At 35.9% G+C, this 14,929-nt stretch overlaps 1 protein-coding gene across 1 annotated transcript in view; it reads left to right on the forward strand.

Annotated features, from left to right (window-relative positions):
• The window catches only part of LOC140153199 (synaptojanin-2-binding protein-like), a 28,292-nt gene extending 13,683 nt beyond the window's left edge, over nt 1-14,609 (forward strand). Inside the window, exons 2-4 of the mRNA XM_072175881.1 lie at nt 2,806-2,942; nt 7,696-7,809; nt 10,166-14,609. Coding sequence (XP_072031982.1) covers nt 2,806-2,942; nt 7,696-7,809; nt 10,166-10,303 — 389 coding nt within the window. The 3' untranslated portion in view covers nt 10,304-14,609. The remainder of the gene's footprint in view (nt 1-2,805; nt 2,943-7,695; nt 7,810-10,165) is intronic.
• The last annotated feature ends 320 nt before the right edge of the window (nt 14,610-14,929 follow it).

Genomic DNA, 14,929 nt, shown 5'->3' on the forward strand with positions numbered 1-14,929 from the left:
GCTTACCTTATGATTTTAACGGGAATTATCATTCTAAAAGTGACCTCTAATAAATGCCCCCCCATTTGGAAAATGCAACGCATTCGAGGATTTATACGTTATATTATGTTTGCTATGAATAAATTATGTTTGCAACAACATTGTGTGCTCTTAAATTCCATGTGCTCAGCTTTAAATTTAAAAAACACAAATTAAATTAGCACCGGCTGATAGTCAGAAGGCAAGCCACTATACCATTTTTCACCCTGATGTGGCAGTGACGTCGGTGCATATTTCATTAGGCGCAGCTTCAAGTAGCTGGCATACGCACACACGTGCTTAAGGACGTTGCATAGATGTGCACCCGAAACAGCCGCCTCAATGCCTTGAAGTCACTGCCACATTAGGGTGAAAAATATTATAGTAAAATTGTGTCCACTTATACATACAAATTCTACACAGAATAGTCATAGATTTTATACAGACTTGTTTCAAACTTTGCATAGCAAACATTTTATCTTCCTGAATTCACCAAATTTGGCTTTTGGCTACAACCCCATCAAAGTAAACTTTAGAACCTTGGTAACTTCTCACAGTTTAGACTGCCAATGTTTAGCTGTCAAATTAAAAATCTAATCTACCCATAGTTCTTCAGGACATGGATGATCCGTATGGGAAACTATACAAAGTAAGTGTTTCCTGTTGTATGACCGTAAACAAGGGCTGCAAATATTTGGACCCAAACCACAGGTAATCATGGTAATAGGCCTGGCGAGCCTAACAAATATCATCATAGCCAGTCTTATAGAGATCTATATCACCACAGTAGATCCTTACCAATGAAGTGTAGGTTGACCTTAATGTGTCTTTGTACTAATTATATTATTATTAACATTAATTTAGCATTTGACAGGTTCTGTTTTGTTTGGTACATACAGCTGAGATGTATGAAGCCAGGAAACTGTAGGGTCTTAGGAAATGTGTTTTAATATTAGCTAGACAGACTTCATAAACGTTAGGTTGCAAGAAATGTAATAGTACAAAGTTGTTGAATTTGTGGAAGAATTTCTCTAAAAAATATATCTGAATGAAATGTCATATCATTTGGTAGTTGAGCAAATTGATATCATCGTTTATATGCAAAAATATATGCACTGTGCAAATGCAACACAATGCACCACACGTCCACCCTACACATAATTGTATACACAATTGATTCAAAGCATCAGTATTTTATAATTGTACCTACATGGACCTTTATCTATAATTTATCAGACATTGGTTGATTATTTGATAACAATCTAAGACTTGCTCAGTTAATGTGATCTGTCATGTTGAGAGATGCAAATCTTGTACGACAAGACAACCAAGGGGCAAATATGAAGGGCATATTTGTAATGGGCTCCTGGGGAAATTAGGCAGACTATCACAGGAAAATGAGGAAGGGCAAACATGAAAGGGCATGTCATAGTGTGGCACAACATTTTTGCTGTCTTTTTGAGCTGGCTATAGGTTTGCCACAACATTACATTTGCTTTCAGAAATATATGGAGATGTGATGTGAATAGGTAATTATCCAAAATACCATCATAAATGAGAGAGATTTTGATATTAAAAGATGATTAACCCTAACCATACTAAACAACACAAAACCACAGTTCACAAAGCATACATGTAGGCACGGGCAGGTAACCCATGTGATGCGATTGCGTCATCATGCGAACAGTCATATGGTCGCGGAAAGCTTGGCCGGGCAAGCTACACCCCCTTGGCAAGGTAGGCCTGTGCATGTGTCTGGCACCTGAGGGGTCGGTGGTTGAAAACTGCACCTGCACCCGAGAAAAAAAGTTTTCTCTTCCTCTTCTTTCTTTCTTCCTTCCTCCTTTCCTACCCCCTTGCCAAAAAGCAGCTAGGGTGTGGGTTAATGGTAATTTTCCAAGATTTATTTGAGCTCTGATGAAATTCCTGATGCAGGATGGAGTCTTCACAGAGTCTTCCCACTTAGTGCAATCCTGACAAAAACATGGATTCCTTGCAACATCCTGTGTGTAAACAATGAATTGAATTATAAATCATGTATGATTTAGCCATGCCAAAAATGAAAGAAATTTCTACAGGTCTAGGAAGGAGCAGGTATTTTAGACACCTTCCTGTGTAATGGCATGTATTATCCCTTCAACGACTCTTCCTATACCTTTGAACAGGAGCCAAACGTTGTTAATCGGTGATGAATCCACACCTTTACAGAAGTGTATACGTGAAGGCATGTTAATGGAAGCGTGCATACACATTACACATTTACGCATAAAATTTGTCATGCTTGGAACTTGTGTGGGTATACACTCTTACAATGTTTAATTGGAGGAAGTGGCTAACATTGCCATTGTAATGTTGTGGTTTTTTTGTTGCTAATATCAACAGAGAAATCACTGATCTTCTTGAAATGTTGAGTGGCAATGACTAACTGACTCATGAAATAATCACATGAATTAGACGATCTTCAATAGCTTGTTATCATTTTTGAACGGGATTCAATCATGTTTCACCATTTTTTATCACTGTTTAACAACTTGCGTCTGGCTAAAGCTAGCCTGGCTAAAGTAAGACGACACAAACGCATTGTTAAATGGACATGATTGAATCCCCAGTTCATTAAATGTGTGACTTGGAACATACATTATGTAATACTATTAATAGAAAACAAATTCTCTGAGATTAACCTGATTAAGATTCTTTTTTTTTTTTTTGACTTATACCAATATGTACTGTTTGTACAAACACTTGTTGTAATAATTTCAAACGATTTGTTTTTTTATGTCCTTACAGGTTTGGGTTTTAATATCAAAGGTGGTCGAGACCAGCCCCATGTACCACGGGACCCAGGTATCTTTGTAACCAAAATTAGAGACGATGGTGCTGCAGCTAAAGATGGAAGGTTGAAGAAAGGAGATAAAATACTAGAGGTAAAAGAAATGTTACAATGGCCCCACTCAGTCGGTGTTCAATCAATAGTTCATCCCAAGCGTCTGAATTTTAACAAACCTGAGCATAACCGCAAAACTACCGTTGCCCTGTCAGTACCATAACTCATGTCAATCCTTTCCTTCCCTCAATGTTAAGTGCCTTGAACAAATGCAAACATCTCGGTGCTATTGAATGTTGTGTGGCATGAATTTGCAATTTCAATCACATGTGTGACCAGCTCCAACAAAACCCGGAACAATTTACCAGGCATGTTTTTGAGTTATAGGATGACATCCCATAAAAAAAAAATCAAATTTTGGAATTATATATTTCATGGTATTTGACCTTGGGACTGAGTGAAGTTTCAAATCCTTGAAAGTACTTATTAAAAAGAGGCTTATTTAATCAATAATTGACAGCTGAACTATGATAATCCCTATTCAATCCTGTGTAAAGCAGGAAACTAATGAGCCCATTACTCGAATAGCCGTTCCACAAAAATATCAAGGTATCATTTACAAAATAATCCATATCTTGAAAAGTACTGATTCTATGTATATAATTTTGGTATCATTTTGAAGCTTATTGTCCCGTGCTTACATTTTTATTCAAATCATGAAATATCAAAAATGAGACTTGTTCCTGATAGAATTTCAACATTGGTACATCATTGAGAGATAAGACGATCCAATCTCTTCCACTTGATTTGGCATAACTTTATGATAGTAACATTTTTTCCATTTTTGGCAATTTGCCCTGAAATGTTACTTTCAAAAGTTCAAAACGTACTTTACAAATCCATGCACATGTATGCAGCAGTTGCCAATTGGTTGCTTACATTGTAATAGCCATGTTTTAAAAGTTGTGAGTAATAAGTGCATACGTGTTATTAACTTATTACTAAATATAGATCTACATGGCAAGATTGTTTCATATTGAAAGGTGGCTTTCATTTTCACAGAATAATACCCCAGCAAAATAATACAAAAATGTGCTTAAACCAAATCAAACATATATTTTCATTTTGGATTTCATCATAAATGGTGGGTGATATAAAGGCCATGAAATCATTTTTTAAAACACCACAACAACATTTTAAAGCAAAATATTTTGGGCAAACGGTTTTGCAAAATATTTTGTTGACACTTAATAACATTACATTAATTTAATAATAACATTACATTATGTTTTGTATCAACTTTAAAAAAAATGTGTTTTTAATGTTATTCAAGTGTTTGATACCCTTTATACATGTATAACCCGACATTTTAATGTTTTCTTTTAAACATGTTCACACTCGGCAGTCCACGCTTTATAATGGGTGCCGGTTCGAAATTCTGAAAATTGGTGAAAGCGTGGGGGTTTAAACTTTTTGGGTAAAAAGCGTGGACTGATATAAAGCGTGGGATTAAAATAAAAAGCGTGGGGCTTCTTCCAACTTACAGTATATTTTTATTGAATGATAAAATAATCATAGTTTCAAGAAAAATCACCAAAACTTGCACACTATGTCGCAAGATAAAATTCCATTTGATGCAGGCTCGCGCTTGTTTACGTGAATCCAGTGCAATGTACACAATATCCTCCCCGGAAGCACTGCCAAAACACATACGTCATATGCAAATGTCCGATTTTCCATGACGTGTTATTTTTCTTTACATTGATCGTATATGAGTGACGTCATTAACATGCATAATTGATTGAGCGAAGCAGCACGGAAGAAGTAGGATATAGTCGCTGAACACAGCGTCGTCAAGTTTCATGACAAGAACAACATTTGAACACCATAAAAGTACAGTTATTCATTAAAATGCTTATTTTACAGTGCAGTAGTAGTTTTTCACATATAATTTGCATTGTTCACGTAATGTATCAATTAACTTATTGGAGAGAAAAACATCGGACTCGGACATGTGAAATAGGTGCAGAATTCATGTATTTGATACTTGAACCAAATTGCGTGCGACTTTGTCAGTTTACAAATAGCGGAAAAAGCAAAAAGTGGTGGGGGTCAAGAATTTTCAGTATAAAGGGTGCCTCAGTAAATAGCGTGGGGGTCAGGAATTTTCAGTATAAAGGGTGCCTCAATAAAAAGGGTGGGGGTAAAATAAAAAGGGTGGGAGTCAAACCCCACTGCCGAGTATGATGTTGCGTTTGCTGGGAGATTTATTGCCAAATTGGGGGGAAAAAATCAGTTATTTTATCAATGGTTCACCATTTGCAATTTGACTGTGACTTCAAATATATATTTTGTGTGTCCTGAAATTCAAGATCCTACATATATACATGTATCACCCTAAATAGAACAAGTGTGAAATCACTCACAATTACCTTGTGAATCACGACCAAGTTGATCTAAAAATAAAACATTGGTCCTGCATGTGACAAATTCTAATGCTAAGGTTACAGTCATGTACATGTATGTTAGACCTGCTTGGTTACCGTGTAAACATATGTTGTCAGGACTGTTGGCGATTGTAGCAACTTCGCTGATGTCTGGCTTAGTTATACCCAGCTGGCAGAAACCCTTCTGCTACACATTATGCTCGTAGGCAAAGGCATGCATGTGCATGTACTTATGCTAGCTTACCATCTTGGACACTTTTTTTTTCTGCACACTAACTGAGTACAGCTATGATATCAGTGCATGTGTGCGCTTCGCATGTCTGTAGGGGACTTCCTGAGAACACTTCTGGACACTGTCAAAATGCACAGGCAATTATCACCTGAAATTTTCCCCCAACAAAACATGAATTCACTTTATCTTGTACTAAATTGTGTTTTAGGCAAGAGCTGTATGAGTAGAACTACTGTGTACAGATTATATGTACATGCAAATCATACTTGACTGTTCACATGTAAATTATTTTAAATTCTTCCCTAATTTCAAAATCATAACCCTAGAACCCTAATCCTATTATCCTATTCCTAATCATATAAGCAGCTACAATCAAGTGTTTCTATTTAAAGTTCAGTGAAAAATATGAGTTCAAATGCAAAATGCGATATACCCAAGGCTGCCGTATGACTAATTCTGTAATAAATAGTAATAAATAGTGCTATTACCTTTTTTTTGGTTTAAATGTTTTGTGATTTCTTTTTTAATAGATATTCTATTTTAATGAATAAAGCTGTTCATCTTTTTTTTCTGAAATCTTTTATTAAGATATTTCTTTGTATTAAAGGATATCTCTGCCAATAACAACATTCAGCCTTATAACAACATTAAGCCTTATGTTAGAAAAATGATTATAAATCACAAATCACATGGTTTTTAAAACAAACTCATATTGACCATAAAAACAAATAAAAACAGGTAGCTCTCCACAAACGATATTCAAAATTCCCACGCCGAAATTGTCTAGTGCAATGACGACATGGTTACTTGTGCTCAATTGTTGTCAGCCTTCATTGTATTACTGGGACGTCATTGCACTGGACAATTTCGGCGCCCGGGAATTTTGAATATTGCATGTTTGTTTCAAACAAAACCATATGATTTGTGCTTCATAATTAATTTTCTATCATATAAGGCATATTGTTGTGATTGCCAGAGACGTCCTTTAATTTAAAAAATCACAAGGCAGCAATATCATATATTTTGCATCTGAATTCTTCAAATGCACCCACACACTGTAAATGGGAAATGAACTTGTGGAAACCCCCAGCCTGAATTAGAAGTTTATTCCTTATGACCTTTGAAGAATACGGCAAATTCCCCTCCATGAATCTAATGGATAATTTCCTCTTTATATTAGGCTAGCACACAGAGCTGTCCTATTCTGCCAGGCATGTTATCTGTGTCATTGACTCTTTTTGAGTCATTAGATATTAAATTTTGCCAGCTGAAAGTAAGAAAGTAACACCCTGAAGATATTATTGTCACACTTACTAACATTGGAGCTCTATTTGGGGCATGGCTAATAAGTAATGAATAAAAAGTGTTGGCAAAATTAGGGTGAGGATTGATTGCTTATTTCTAAGGTGTGTCGGCTTTCTGTAAGCAAAAGGTTTTACACTGTCCTATTTAGTACCATTGAGATATTCCGTCATATTCGAAGAGTCCGTGCAAATTAATATGATTATATTTATTGCTGTATATAGAAAATTTAAGTGGATGAAGAGTTTGATAGCCCTGGGGTCTATTTCACTAAACCTTTAACCCTTCGTAACTCAAGTAACCGTTCGTAAAGTTACGAATACCCAATACTAGACGTAACTTTACGAAGGGTCCCTGTAGTAAATCCCTATTTTTACGAAGGGTATCGTTTGTAAGTAAGTTTAGTGAAATGGAACTTACGACTCGTCGTAAGTTACGAGTGATTTTCGAGACTTACGAAGCTTCGTAAAGTTTAGTGAAATGGACCCCTGTACAGTTAACAGTAGACCATCCTCGGTCAAACAAATCCCAACAGTCTTAGTGCCTCTCCTTTAGCAGGAGCAGGGAACGTGTCTAGAGGGAGCCATCACCTAAACCACCCTGAGTGAGTTAGGATTAAAGTCTTCATAAAATCTCCTGAGTTAAGGAAATTTTGATCCAATAATCCTGTACAAAAGTAGAGGCAAGGTATATTTTCAGCCATTTCAGGATTTTTGACAACACTCTGCTTGATTATCTTTATTACAAATCTTCATGACTAAAAATCTTTAATAACTGGGATACAAACTTTGTTTTATTTCAGCTGAAAATTAAACTAAGCTCTTTAACCATAATAATAATATGATTATAATTATTCCGCCTTTTGCTTCCAGATTAATGACGTAGATGTAAGAAGTGTACTACATCAAGATGCTGTGAATATGTTTGTAGAAGCAGGGGAAACAGTCAAATTAATTGTACAACATGGTGCAGAAGCAGTACTGCAGGTAAGCTACCACCAGAAAGAGATATCCAATGAGTACAGACTCAAAATTGTCCCATTTTGGTTTGTCGCTTGTGGAGAGCAAATAGTGTACCTTCAGTGTTTTTTTGGCAAGAGCAAGAAATCAAGCGATAATTTGCATCTTTAAGCTTGAGAGTTACAAGTGCTTGGAACTCAGCACATAGCCACAACATGTTACATGCAGAATGCAAACAAGAACACACTTGTGGATCAAAAGTTTGCCGGGCACATGCATGTAGTGACATTATATGGAAGTATGGTACACTATTTGCCCTCCATGAGTGACGTGCAAACACAAACATGGCAGAGTCTGTACTCTTTGGTTCTACCACACATAAGTGTATTTCTAATATGCAGTTAATGTGTGGAATTACAGCAGACAATCACATTAGTTAACTTATAAGTACATTCTGTTCCATATCATATCAGAGTTTTTGGAAAAGATTATAGGACCTCGACCATCGTCTGAAATAGGGAACATAATCATCTCTTCCTACAATAACTGCATATAGGGTGAATCAGTGTGGTCTTTGATGAATTTCATTTGAGGCAGGAAATGTATACATGCAAGCCTGATTGTGTAAAATCACTCAGTAACCAGCTATTTAATTAGAGGTGGTTTCCAGCCAAATGATTCATACTTACAAGATATTCCAAGATATTCCAATTTTGACAAATGGATGTGTATAGGATATAATAACCAATATTAAGCAGGGAGTCCATTTTACAATGAAATGTTTTGAATGCTACAAAAAATTTGCAGTAGGCCTACTTGTAACAAGAATGACTCATGTACCATTGGATTTAACATGACCAGTATTTTGCCCAAGCTTGTTTGCTGCTTGTAGTCATGGTAACCAAGTTACACCATGGAAGTTATTAAGATGAGATGTCTTTTCTAATAATCAATTCTGTGATGATTACATTCTTACTGAGCAGGCCCCGAAGTGACCTTTCTAACTTAATGTGTCTTCAAATTGTGCCCTACTTATTAAGGTTGCCCCAATTCATTAATTATGTCCAATTATCAAAACCAAAGCTGAACAAAACACATATTTTGACAGAAAATTGTGTATGTACCACATAGAGTTGCTCTGACTAACAGAGACTAATTTTGGATATAAAAATCATGATTTTCAATTAAAAAATAACCTAATTAATTAATGTTTTTCCCCTTTTCCTGAAAATGCTGTATTTTCTGAAATATCGGGCTTTGAAAAAATGTGGTGCCAAAAGTACACCCCCTACAAAGCTCAAAATTGGCAGAAATACTCTTTAAACCATAAGCTAGGGCATGGTCTTGGTTTGAAATTCATTAAGTCTTTGCTTTTTTTCAGCAGGACAGAAAATCAAACATCCATGTGGTTCAAAATTGTTCAAAATCAGTTTATGCCTGGTATTAACCCCCTTAACCTGTGGTGTTTTTTAAACCAAGAGGAAGCTCTAGATCATTTCAAAAGCTTTCATTTGACATTTATACGATTTCTGCTAATTAAATATGCAAATTAGCTAATTAATATGCATAAAAAAATGTTCTTAATATTTTTACTTCTGTTAAGACATACTTGTTATATGTACTAAATATGGATTTACTGTGATAATTATTTTTTAAAAAGTTCAATCCCTCCCATAACAACTTAAGTTGAGGTGCAAATGTCACAAGAGTACAGGCGTATGAGCATGAGGTGCCATAGAATGCTTATCATTTAAAAGTTGTATAGCAATTTTACACCGCACTGTAAAGTTGTATCACAACAGGCAAATTTTGAAGTGCCCATTGCGATGCAACATGGCTTAATTTGAGGTCTGATGTTCAGTAGGCATTGAAAACATGTACCGTAAATATTTGCCTAATGCCACACATGGGCTCCTTTACCTTAGCAGTAAATTTAAAATAGAGAGCTTCCTGCTCTGAAAATCCCAACAAGAACTAAAGGTATGTGATAATGTGCCTTTATATTTAGGTGGGATTTTTATGGAAGGGCACTTGCAGTTTGTGCCTAATATCCCAGTTATGTCGAGGGAGCCCATATGCATCATTAGGTGAATCTTTACCGTATATGATTCAATGGTTGAAAGTTAGTGTCTTAACAGCATCAATATCAAGTTATAGTTTACAGAGTACACACATTGACAAACTTGGAAAAATTTCTATCATAAGATTCATGGAATAGAGTGCATTGAGCTTTGATCAAGCATAATTCATCATGTACCAGGATATTTCATTTCCATGTCTACATATTTCTAAGCTCTATAAATTCAGTAGTAGAAACTAAAAATTTCAGGGAATGAAAAATAAAGATTCTTAACTAGTTTCTGTGTTCTTTCTTTTTCTTCAGGAACGATATAAAGCTGCCCAAGCAAGTAGAAAAGAAAATGCACCACCGACATCCAAGAGGAAGTGGTGGCTTTTAGCAGGAGCTGGAGTGGCCGTAGTCGGAGTAGCATTTTTTTACATGAAATACAGACAGCACTAACCAACCGGCATGCACACCCCTATATGCATCTCAATACAAGAAAAGAACTAATTACTTTATGGCGGCTCATCAACCAAGGCGTTTTTATTACATGTTTTTATCATATGAATGGATTTGGCTTCCTTGCGCAAAAACTGTGCACTCATTGCTGTGTCTTGATTGTGATTACATTTGGTATTTTGTCCAGATGCTATAATAAGCTGCTCTTATCTGTTTTGCAGGGGGGTACCTTAACTTTGAAAATCACTAGCCATATATGGGCAGGTAGCCAATTATATACCTTTTCCAACTACAAGTCCGATAGGAACTACGATTTACCTGTCCGATGTTCTGCAGTGTTATTGAGCATGTTAAATCGCGACCAGTCAGTTGAACTACTGTTGCAATATTTAATTCTAGGATGCATTGTGTCAATGTGTGTGCATATTTCGCAGAAATGCCGACCTCCGCAACCGGCTGCTATTTACAACATTGTGTGGTTGATTTATTTGATTCAAATCGTGTGTGTAATTTACAATGTCCAGGGTTCCCGTAGTCCTTGAAAGACCTTGAATTTGACAACACCTTTTCAAGGCCTTGATAGTCCTGGAAATTTGCACAAAGTCCTTGAAAATTGGAATTTAACCTACATTTTTTTTGTAAAAGTATAATTTTGACAAAATTTGGGGAGTGGAGAGGAGCTGTCACTTTCGTTAATACATGCCGCATGGAGAGCCGCATCATGATTTTTGTGTTGTGGTAAGTCCTTGAAAATCATGCTTTTGGACCTGGAAAGTCCATTAAAAGTCAAGGTGCGGGAACCCTGAACATCATACGCTTATGGGATGCAATTGTTGCTTTCTAATGTACATGTTGTGTCCAAGAATTAAATATAGGAAGAGCTCAACAGTAAAGTTGTCAGCAATTAGCTGGCAGCCTGGTGTTAAAGTACATCCCTGCTTTTTTGTCAAAAGAGAATTGTCACACTTTTCTCCAATATCCTTTAATCACCATGTCATGGTTTCCAAGTTGACTGTTTTATATACTAATATTGGCCAGACTTATAAAAAAAAACCTGTCATTGTTCTACAAGGGAAAAAGCAGATAGGTAGTAGAGAGCTTGCGATTTCCAAACGTACAATTCAAACCTGCATCTATTCAAAATCATGGGATAGATGCACGAGCGTTTGAAATATATGTTTGGAAATCGCAAGCTTTCTATTGTCTTTAGTCAAGTTTAACGGTATTATCATACTGCTGGCTGGAAAAGAATGTATAAAATATGTGATTTATCAGTTTGATCCCTTTTGATTTCTAGGCAATATGAAGGTGGAGATGAATGAACAGCTGTAATTTATTTGGAGTGTTCATCCAAGTAAACAGAGCGAATGTTATTCAATGTTTGTACATTTTGTATAATGCTGATGAACATAATTATGCCCAAAGTATCCTCAGAGACACACAAGCAGGCAAAATTGTGAGATGATAACCCGATAGTTTTTAAAGCAAGCAGTACCACTAACCAGTCAAACTTTTGCATTTCATTGTCATGCATCTTTTCTTCCATCACAAAATTTCTCCCAACTCCCAATATATTATTATATTGAACAAAACTGTGCTATTTTTGAAGTATAATGTTGATTTGTATTTCCCAAAGCATTCCAAGTATCATTATTTTTATTATTTTTAGTTCTACCCAGGTCTTAACAAATTAACTGTGGTATGAATGTATTGAAAACTGATTTGTTGTATGATATATTTTGTCAGTCCAAGTATTGTCACACAAGGTCAACACTATTTTACCAAAATGTTATATTATCCTCAGGGTCAGTAAGTTTGGAAATATTTCATCAATTTTGAAGAATAAGATGGCTATCTGATCATCACATGAGTGTTCTCGATCATATCCAAAAGAGTGTATCTTTTAATTACAAGTTGTACAGTGTTCGAAATAAGCACTTATCCTCTTGTCCAAATATCACTGGGGACAACCAGATTGGGCTATCTACTTATCCCCTGGACAACCACTATATTTTACCTTCAAAAATATAACACATTTTGAGGACAAGCAGAATTTATACTTTAGTTGTCCTCAGGACAACCTCCATATTTTCCTTATTTCAGACACTGGTTGTACACAAGTCATTTGAAACAAAGTGTTGTATGGTTACTCATTGATTAGGAAGGAGGAATTATGTTTGTTTTGATGTTTTGGTTTCGTGAGGTTGTGTGTGAACTTGCGGTAACATAATATAATCTATATTTAAATATCAACTAAGGATAATTTGGTTTTGTAGTGCTCACATATTCAAACAATGGATGGTGACTTAAGGCCAGCCTTGCTTGTTTACAGCAATTGATATATTTGCTATCCAGATATTTGTGTTACTAAATTTGATTCCGATGCAGGATTGAGTATGAAGTAATTACTGTGTGTTGGGGTGGGTTCATGTGCTAATACATGTACATTAATTCCATTGGAAGTAGATGACAACGAAATGAAAGCTATGCAAAACACCTTATTGTAATTCAAACCGAGGGAGCAGGGGTAGCGCTAGGTTGCTTTTTGGAGTCCCGGACTCACCAAAATAGAGTTCGGACCCCCTGTTTTTAAATTTTCTGCAAGTTCAGGGGTCCCTGCAGACCCCCAGTATTTCAATCTAGCGCTATTGCAGACATACTATTTATGCTTTATTTGTGCACCTTAGACTCACCAAATTCTACTCCAGACCCCCTACTTTTTAATTTTCTGCAAGTTCAGGGGTCCCTGCGGACACTGGAGTGTTTAGTTCTAGCGCTACCCCTGCGAGGGAGTCTAGTGTGTTATGTGTCTCATATAGTGGAAACAATGACAAACAGTAGAGCAATTTGACCCTTAAATGTGACCAATTATAATGGTATAAAGAAAACATCCCAATTCAAGCCAACCAAAAATTTGTATTTGGGACCATATATAATTTACACAAAAGGAGGATATCAAATGGTTTGAAGATCAAAGTGTGCCCATTTGAAGTGGAATGATAGGTGTGTGTCCAGAATAAGTAGGCTATTGGGCTGAGGGGTTAGCCTCCCCCTTATTCTAGGGAGCCCAAACCCCAAGCTACCCATTGGACACAAAACTGACTGCTATGCAACAGTAAAGCGTGAATGTTGGGTCTAACATGTACTCCTGAGGTATAATCTGTCGTATGTGGCCAATAATATGGACAAATTAAATTTGCAGATAGATACAGTTCACCAATTCTGGTAGTGTAGTTGACTATATTTATGTTTGTATTTTATCTATTCTATTTTAAGATATCATTGTAGGCTTTCAAAATTGTATTTTTTTTTACCTTGCAGTTTATTTCAGTCGAGTATGCAATTGGGCAGTCAAAAATGAAGAACGGTCAAACAAAGCAAGAACTTTGTATATTTTAATTTAAGTGCCTGCAAAATCTTACTGAGAATAAAGAACTAGGGAAAACTAACAAAGTACTTTGCAACAATGTGCAAATAAGAACCTTCTATGCTAGAAATTTCAATTGAATGAACTGTACGCGATCCAACCGCGATCATATATCACATAACTACAACACAAACACACAATCTTGGATACAATAATTAAAATACTAATCAATCACAAGTGAGTTGCATTGTTGGATTCACTTCCGCGTTATGCACGCTGGCGTACGTCACGAAAAATCACGTTCTTTTCATTCAGTTGAAATTTCTACTGTAGTTTAAAACTAGACAAATTTTAAGCAAAGCAAGTCATAGGAATGTCGTTATTTCTACTAATTTTAGTGTTGAAATAGTTGCTGTGGTTTTGTTTATACATGTAGTATGTTATGTTTGTCATCATTTTGGGACATGAAGGCCAAATCGGCTGCTTAGTGGGTACGTGCATTAGCTGCCATGTGTAGATGAGTACAATTTTCTGTTTGTAAATTGCCAAATGTTTACAGGGCAGCTATTGCACTTACCCACTTCCGGCACTGAGCAGTCAAAATAGTCATGGTGGTCCTGTAGTTAGGATAGTCCTATAGATACAGATTTCACAATAATCGGGTTAGTATCGATAGCAAGAATAAGTCTGCAGGCAATCCCTTGCATTAGTTTTAAAACAATGGATTGCAAATTCTTAAGAAAAATATGTGCAGGCAACAAACTTATTTGTTGAGCCTTTTCGCATTATCATAATTTTAATGGAGAAGCAATTGCCGAATACATAAAATGTGAATTGATGACTGGTTTATCACGTAATGTATTTTCAAATGAATAAGAAAACAATGATTTATTTGAATGAAAAAACATTAATATATAAAATGAATGATGTATTATACATGTCCAGTCTGTGTGTAAAAATTGTTGTGTTAAATAATCATTGGGTAGTTGAGTTGCCCATGTAAAGTTGGTTGGTTTTAAAAATGGAAATTAAAATGGATCATGGCAGAAAATGTGCAAATATAGTTTGTATGTATTTTCCTCATTGTACTGTTTAACAGCTGGCACCCATAGCTGGACAGGGTTAATTGTTTTTCCAAGTTTTTCAACATTTTTCATGAAGACCCATTTCCAGATTTTTTACCAGGCTTGCACATCCTACATCTTTTGTCGCACAAGTTAAACTGTTCTAAGTTCCCCTCAAGACTAAAATAAAAAGTT

Source organism: Amphiura filiformis, chromosome 5 (assembly GCF_039555335.1).
Source record: "Amphiura filiformis chromosome 5, Afil_fr2py, whole genome shotgun sequence".
Lineage (NCBI taxonomy): Eukaryota > Metazoa > Echinodermata > Ophiuroidea > Amphilepidida > Amphiuridae > Amphiura > Amphiura filiformis.